General features: G+C 55.6%; 1 protein-coding gene across 1 annotated transcript; it reads left to right on the forward strand.

Moving 5' to 3' along the window:
- The first annotated feature begins 1,885 nt into the window (after positions 1-1,885).
- On the forward strand, positions 1,886-4,795 carry TCL1B (TCL1 family AKT coactivator B). Its single transcript, XM_046007900.1, has 3 exons — positions 1,886-2,047; positions 4,393-4,563; positions 4,745-4,795. Exons 1-3 carry the CDS (start codon positions 1,886-1,888, stop codon positions 4,793-4,795), a joined length of 384 nt encoding a protein of 127 aa, XP_045863856.1.
- The last annotated feature ends 3,456 nt before the right edge of the window (positions 4,796-8,251 follow it).

Here is an 8,251-nt window from a genome sequence, read left to right on the forward strand (position 1 = left end):
TACTTCCGGTTCTGCCACCATGTTCCCTGCCTGCGTGCATAGGAGTCTTAAGCCAGGAGCACGTGGGTTCACCCTCTTCCCCTACTGCCCACCATGCTTAGGCTTTGAAACTGCTCAAGCCTCCATTTCTTGGTTTATGAGATGCGGATGACAATCTCTAGCTCATGGAGCTGTTGGGAGGACATAAATAAGACGACACAGGTCAACTGTCTTGCTTGGCACCGTGCTCTGTACCTATGGACGAACTCTGCCCCTAGCCGCTCTACAGCCACACACCTGCTCATCAGGGAGCGAGGCTGAGAATATCACTACCAGAGGAGACACAGAGGTAAGTACTAGTTACAACTGCGTTCCAAGGGCAAGACTGATGGATTGCCCTTGGGGAAGGGACCAGCGTGCAAACATAACTATCCGACATCAGTTCTTGAAGACCCGCGATGTACCAGGCACTGCACTTTACACACATTCGTCCGATCCTCATAGCAACTTGGGGGCTGGTTCTTGCAGCAGACAGGCTCTGGGGGGTTCCCATGATTCCTGGCTCCTGGTCCCCTCCAGGGTGGGTGATGGGTCCCCTCCGGATGTGGGTGGGGCCTGCTCCAACCAATGGAATACGGTAACAGATGTAACCCACATATGTGGTCACTTTATCAAGACCATAATGTCCTTTCTCTTAGGACCACCCCGATCCCAGGCCAGATGGGAAGACGCCGGGGGAGGCGGTGGAATTGCTATGAAAAAGGCTCCGGCCTCTACAGAAGCCGCCCGGTGATTTCTTCAAAGGTGCTCGCTCTTCCTGCCATTTATACCAGATCAGGAACCCGGCCAGAAATCATTTTTCAGTCTTCCCAGAGGAATGAGATCATCTGCATAATTATTGCAATGTGAACTAGAAGACTCATACCTCTGCTTTTCAAAAAGAAAATGATCCCTTCGTGGTGCATTCAAACAAAGCCTGCGTGCCCGCCAAATGGCCCGTCTCTTGCTTCTGTGGCCTCACGGCGAGGCCAGGTGGACACTTCGGACCCCGTGGCCAAAGATGGGTGGGCAAGACGGCCACACACCCTCTCTCCCCAGGCCTGGTTTCTGTCACCGCATGATTCTGATCTCAAATGTCCCTGGGGCACTGGCTCATTCTCTGATGGGAGGGTTTGATTTGTGCTCTGCACGTTGGCCAGATACCCCCAGGGGAAAGAGCCCACTGTGCTTGAGGGCGCTTTGCTTAGAGGGAGGCTTCTAAGCTCAGAGAAGGGTCCTGACACGGAGTCCCATGGAAGGAATGGTCCCAGGGGTGGAAGACAAGCTGTCTGTGCTAGCCCGGGACCTGGGGCGGGGAGGTTTCCCTGAGGGCTGGGCACATGCCCTAAGGCAGGGGTGGGGAGTAGGAGGTGACTGGGGAGGGGGTGTGCGGGGAGGGGGTGTGCGGGGAGGAGGCTGCGGAGGGATCTTGGGAGGCAAGTAGAGTGTTAGGGAGACACCACTGTCCTGGGCGCAGAGGCTGGTGGGGGGGGGGGGAGGGGTGTGTGTGGGTGTGTGTGTGTGTGTGTGTGTGTGTGTGTGTGTGTCTGTCTGTCTGTCTGTCTGTCTGTCTGTCCCGGTACCCAGGGAGGGGCTTCCCACCTCCTTTAGCTCAAGGTCCTGTCCCAGCCATCTGGAACTGGCCAGTTCCTCCAGCCCCCGCCCTTCGGCTCCGCCTCTGCCTGCCCCCTGCGATGAGCTGCCTTCCCCACCCCTGGGTGGACCCTTGCTGTGGCCCAGGCCCTGCTCCCCAGTGTGGCCCCGCCCTCTGGCCCCGCCCCGCGCGGGAACCGCTCCACTTAAGGCGGCTCAGCACCTGGGAGGCCTCACTTGTGCCTCTAGGCCCCCGGTGGGCTGCGGTGTTGCCATGGCCTCTGGGGCTTCTCCGTGGCTTGGGGTGCCCCCGCACCGTCTGTGGGCCGTGAGGCCTGGCATCTACGAGGACGAGAAGGGGAGGACCTGGGTGACCGTGGTCGTGCGGCTCAGTCCCTCCCAGAGAGCTCGGGGCAGGGGGTACCCCGGCAGCACAGTGAGTTGCCAGGCACGGGGGTGCGGGGTGCGGGGTGGGTGGGAAGTGGGAGGCCTGCGCAAGGACCTCAGTCTGGGCGGACCTGGCTCTTTCAGCAATATGGGAGCCCGGGACAGAGGCAAGAGGAGACCATTCTCGCTTGTCCTGAAAAACTCAGCTCATGCAGGGTCCAAGTGCAGTGATGTCTGTGCGTGACACAGACCCCGGGAACCCCAGTAGCGTGAGCTTATGAGCATCAGAGGATGCAACCCTCATTGGGAGGCCGAGGAAGCTCCATAGGTCAGGGCCCAGTACTGCTCCCAGTGCATGCTGGGTAAGCTTCACAGATGGGGTCGCTAATCACCTGGGCCCTGCAGCATGAGTAGGAGTTTTCCAGGCCCGGGCAGGAGGCATTGCAACCTAGAGGCAGCGGGTGAGCCCACAGGGGTAAAAGAAACCTCAGCTTCGGGTTCCTTATCAGCAAAACAGGAATAATATACCTCTGTGACAGGTGAGTCACAGACCACAGCTGAAAAGCCTTGGGGGCATCTGACAGATAATCACCTTCCGGAATCCCATCTGGGAAACGGATCCCGGATCCGGAAGCTAGGGTAGAGTCTAACACCCTTTGCGGCTCAAAAGATCCCCAGGTGTTAAAGGTAATCACTGAGGTTGGAAACAGTGGCCCCAGGTGAGGGGTTTAGAGCCATCGGAGAGGTGTACAATAAATAGCTCTGTGTGATATGGTAAAAGCTTGTCAAAGTCTTGAAAATGCCATTTAGGTCATTATAAACGATTCGCTGACATTTTAAACAATACAGAACACTTCTAGCACTCTTCATAGAGGTTATCCAGAACATTTTTGGTGGAGAGCCCTGAAAAGTCTTTTCCACACCTACCCCAAATAAAGCATGCAAAAAAATTCTGGACAAAATATTTTGGTAGTTGTTTTGGTTTGGTTTGGTTTGTTTTTTTAGAAGCATAAAAATAGTTTTTTTTTAAAATCCACTTTTCCCAGTAGGAAAAGTGGATTCAAATCAGGTAGCAGGGTATGCAGGGGGGTATCTGGAGAATGAGCATTTCCCCTTATTGAGAATACTTACTTCTTAGTAGTAGACCTGGATTTCACATATAATCTTGGGATGGAAATCAGCTTTCTTTTTTTTTTTTTTTTAAAGATTTTAATTATTGATTTGACAGAGATTACAAGTAGTTAGAGAGAGAGGAGAAGGGAAGCAGGCTCCCCGCTGAGCAGAGAGCCCGATGCAGGGCTCAATCCCAGGACCCTGGGATCATGACCTGAGCCAAAGGCAGAGGCTTAACCCACTGAGCCACCCAGGTGCCCCAGGAAGCAGCTTTCTGAGCCTGAGTGAACCCAAGGTGGTTTCTATAAACTTTCTGTAAAGGGTCTGATAGTAAATATTTTCCGTGTTGCAGGCCCAAAGGACCCTATGGTGACTCCTGGACTGTGCCCTTGGGCACAACCAGCCAAAGACAGCTTGTAAAGGAATGAGCATCTGTTTATCTGCAATAAAGCTTTATTGACAAAAAGAGCTCACAGGCCAGCTTGGGCCTATACTTTGTCGCCAACACCCTATCTAGAGCCACAATCCAAAGGGAAGCAGATTTTGCCATGTAGTTGAAAGCATTTCTTCTGCAAAAAGAGCCGGTAGCGAAAGTTAAGGCAGCAAACTGAGAAAACTTATTTGCCCTATGGACGATTGATAAAAGGCTAGTATGCTCATCAGAAAGACAGATACTCAGATAAAGCTGCTGTAGAGAAATTTCCATTCTGTTTTGCATAACCAAGGCAGCTTGGTTATGGTTGGTGGGGGTTTCGCCGAGTGCTTACTCACTTTTATACCTTTCTGTGTTGGCCAGATTTCATTTTTTGTGTTTATAATAAGTCTATGAAGGTCAGGATCAAAACTACAACATATATTTTGGGGAAACCCATCACTTCTCAGTCCTAAGGTGTACGGACACCTTACTTTTAAAAAAAGAAGGTTAAAACATCTCTAGAAATGGCCGAGACAGAGGCCCAAGGCATAATCAGTGCAGACCCAAGGTTGCTGATGGGTAGGAAGAGTGGCTAACTTTTCAGGGGTACAGTGGGGCAAGGCAGGGTGCACGTCGGTGGGAGGACCATACTTGGGAGGGAGCCAAGAGAGAACCCGTCATCCCAGGTCTAGACCAAACCTCCAAGAGATGGTACCATGGGTTTCGGTCTGGGATTCTGAAAACATTTGCATCACAAGGGGCAGCTCACGAGCTGGGCCAGGCATCCGGGACTGAGTGTGTTTTCGTGTGGCCCAGCTGTCGGGAGCCCAGGCCCTGATGCGACACCTCCTCTCGGGTCCCTTTAGCATGAACCCAGCATCACAGTGCACATGTGGCAGATGCCCGTGCACCCCCAGGAGCCCATGTCCCCCAGCCGGCTGACCCTCTCCCAGCTGCCCCTCATGTGGCAGCTCTACCCTGGAAGAAGGTACAGAGCAATGGACTCCCGGCTCTGGGAATTGGTGGACCACGGCCAGGCAAGTGTGTGGTGGCCCCAGGAGAGGGTGAGCAGGAGCGGGTGCTGATTGCATGCGTGCAAAGTGGGCCCCGGGAGGGAGGGGCCGGGCTGCTGAAATCCACAAACCCAGGTTCCCCTCTGCTTCAGGTGGCTGGACAAGCATTCCCCGGGGGGCTCTGACCGCGGCCCCTCTCCTGCAGATTGCCTCCACAGAGCAGCTGATCCTGGCACAGCTGCCCCCCGGGGAGTGACTGATGGCGGAGAGCTGCTCTGGGCTGATGCTCACGAGCTGGTACGGGCAGGGTCCATGTCCCGCCGTGTGGAGAGCCGACAAAAGCAAGGAGGCCTCTTCTCTTTACTGGAAGATGGTGCTGGTTTCCTTTCCCTCCTGCTGCTCCCTGAGCTCATCTCACAAAGCCAACCCACCACACATACATACATACACACACACACACACACACACACACACACACACACACACCCCACCCCCCCCCAGCTCCCGGTCTCTCATTGTCGCTGTGAACCAGCCCCCACCTTCACAACGCAAGAGATCTCACCAGGTAATAGTCATCATTTAATTTTTGCAAGAATTCTGTAAGGTGCATGTATTAATGTCCCACTTTACAGATGAGAAAGCTGAGGCTCTGTGGGTGGGAAGGATTGCCCCAAGGCCCGGAGCCCGGAAACAGTGGCGATCAAGCTCACGTCCAGTGAGCATGGCCCTCTACCTAGACCTGACCATGGCACTGGTCACTGGCAGTGGCCTTCAAGGACCCCGCCTCCACCCGCAGACACCTTCTCCATGAGACTGAGTGGAGCAGGACCCCGTGCACTGGAGGAACTGGAGCCGGGTCCTCGCCCTCCCAGTCTTTGGTCCTGCTTGGCCTGGGGACCCCATTCCTCCATGATGCTCTGCCTCCTTCTGTCTTCTCCCAGAAGGCCCCGTGGATCATCCGGGAGGATCTTTCTGTACCTGCTCTTCTGTTTGCACCTAGCACGGCTTCCCTGGAGGGAGGGAGGCAGCAGTGCCTTTGCGGACTTTGGTTTTCTTGTTTCCCTCAGTAGTCCCGCTCTGCTCAGCTCTGCACTCAGCGTGACCTGCCTGGATGGGCCCCATCTGAGTGCTGGGCCCAGCTCCCCCACTGGCTGCGAGCCATGGTTTCTCCTTCCCTTTTGTGCCTCTGATGCTATCTTCCCTCCGAGGCCCCCAGGCCGGGCTCCAGCCAGACCCATGGCCTCCAGTCCCACCCGTGATTGGAGCTTGCCCTCAACTTGCTCCCATCAGGTGGGGAGCGTCTCAATTTAAGAGACGGCCCCAGAGGGAGCTAGGTCTGGACTTGGGGCTTGGGTTCTGCTGACCTGCTGGGCCGGAGGAGGAGGAATCCCAGGCGGCCCACCCGTACCAGGGGCGCGTGGAGGGACGGACTTGGACGGTGGTTCTCCGGCGTCTTCTGTCCTTATGCTGGTGGACGTGATGCTGGTCCTTAAGGGCTCCTCCCAGGGCTGGTTAATTAAACTTGATTGCTTGGGGTCCACCTTGGTGCTGAATCAGAGCTTCTCTTCAACTGTTTCTAGTGCAGAAAAGCAGGGGCACTTAAGGTTGAGGTGAATTTTAATTTCCCGTTGAGTGTTTCCTGTGCTGGCCCGTTTCAGGCACAGGATGTCAGGGGACAGGCGGGAGGTGAGCCTCCCCCGGGGGTTCTGTGTGAAGCTCTGAGAAGGCAGGCGAACCCTGGCTCTCAGAGACAGACGACACCCCTGCCCGTGTGTCTCTGCGGGATGGTGAAGGGAACCATCTGACTGGAGCATGAGGCCAAGTCCGAGGCGCTGGCCAAGGCCACAAGGAAAGAAGAGGGCGCTCCTTTCCTTACACCAGTCGTAAGAAGCGATCACCGGGGGATTGAAGTCCTAATCTTAAAAATGAATCCTGAAAGTACAGGAAAATATGGTCATGATCTTGGGGTCCAAGAAACCTTAAGGGAGACACAGAAAGCCAAAGACCGTGTAGATGGTTGTTCAAGTTACACGTTTTCTGTAGGACAGCATCCCAGAAGGCAAAGGCGGAGGACATTGGGACTGGATACTAAGACCCTAGGGTGCAGAATGTAAGAAAACTTCTAGAAGTCTCTAAGAGAAAGAGGCACATGCCAGGAACTAGCAACTTACAGAACAGGAGACGCCCAGGTGTTGGAGGGGAGAAGTACAGATTTCAGAACTCAGAAATCTATATCCTCGGTGTTGGTAGAAGACAAGGCTTGATTGGGATTGCCTGGTGGGCGTGTCCATTCTCACAGCCACTTTGCAGGCCTGGAGGGTGGTTCCTGAAACAGCAGGAACAGAGAGTTCCCTACAGCACCCGGGCCAAGCTCAGCACTGCGGGCTTCGGGGACGGGGTAATTCCTTACGGCGGGGAGCTGCCCTGCACGTTGTAGGGTGCTCGTCAGCACCGCTGGTCCCTGCCCTCTTCATGCCGCCACCTCCCCTCTGCCCCTTCGAAGTTTTGACAAGTGTCTCCAGGAGTTGCCAAATGTCCCCTGGGGGAGAAGTCACTTGCACAGGGGCACAAGAGGTTAGGGGAGGGAGCATCGTGGTCATAGCTGAGGTCCACCGTGGAGGAGGGTTGAGGAAAAGGAGACCCCATGGGCTGCGGCTGGGCTGAGCCCCTTCCAGTTAAGGGCTTCTATGCTCTGAGAAATAGGCTCTTTAGAAAAGCATCCTGCCCTCAGCAAGCCTTCCCTTTCCCCTGGGCTGAGATGGGACCCTGGGTGTGGGTTTGGGGGGGGGGGTGCCAGGCAGCCCATATCCCGGGCACAAACCAGGCATGACTGCATGATGACTCACAGGGAAAGAGTGAGGAAACCGTCCTTTTAGTTCAGGGGGAGGTCTGTGGAGCCAGGGATGGTAGAGAAAGGAGGCACATCAGGGTGGGGGGCTCTGCGGACCCCAGTGCATGTGTGATCCATGGCAGGGGACTCTGCTCCCGTTCGCCTCCTTGCCCAGCAGCCACGAAACCAGTGTCACGATCAAGAAATATACGCACCTCTCGGGTGCCAGGCAGGCTGGCTTTGGGGTGCCAGCTACTTAGCGATGTCTGGGAATGCCAGCTGTCCAGCACCTGGACAGGCCCCCAGGATGGGGGAGGAAGACAGTAGTCCTGTGGGTAGCTGGACTTGGGTGCAGCCTCTCCCCTGACAAATGGCCTCCGGTCCCAGCCCCCTGCAGGAAGGCTCTGCAGCTTGCATCCCAGAGCCTATACTTGTCTGATGGCATGGGGGGAGGGTCCCCGGGCTTAGGCTGGTCCCTGAGGATGCACCCTGGGGGTCTGCTGCCTTCTAGGCACTGCCTGGGGTCTGCACGCCTGCGTGGCCCGCACTGCCGAAGTCTGTGTGTCACCGCACGTGTCCTGTGCCCGTGATGGCTCCCCCTGGGCCACAGCGGGCTTCTAGACATGGGTCACACATCCCTGGAGGTCTGCATCCTGGGTGAGGCCTGCTCTGTCTCTTTCCAGAACGAGTCACCCCACTGGATGTCTTCTTCCGTGGGAGCCGTTTGAGACTTCAGGTGCCGGGTCTCTGCCTGAGCCAGATCGCTCATCTGTGTATTTGTTCTTCCTCAAAATAGGAGCTTCCTGTGGGCACATGGCCAGGTTCTGCAAACATTTACAGAACCTCAACTTTGTGCCAGGCCCAAAGCCGAGCATCAGGGGA

The sequence above is a fragment of the Meles meles genome, chromosome 6 (assembly GCF_922984935.1).
Source record: "Meles meles chromosome 6, mMelMel3.1 paternal haplotype, whole genome shotgun sequence".
In the NCBI taxonomy this organism is placed as follows: domain Eukaryota; kingdom Metazoa; phylum Chordata; class Mammalia; order Carnivora; family Mustelidae; genus Meles; species Meles meles.

Excerpts from the sequence above, each read along its gene's own strand:
- TCL1B (XM_046007900.1), top strand. The coding sequence starts at position 1,886 with ATGGCCTCTGGGGCTTCTCCGTGGCTTGGGGTGCCCCCGCACCGTCTG. Across the intron at positions 2,048-4,392 it reads GGGGGTACCCCGGCAGCACA|CATGAACCCAGCATCACAGT; the intron begins GTGAGTTGCCAG and ends GGGTCCCTTTAG. Across the intron at positions 4,564-4,744 it reads AATTGGTGGACCACGGCCAG|ATTGCCTCCACAGAGCAGCT; the intron begins GCAAGTGTGTGG and ends CCTCTCCTGCAG.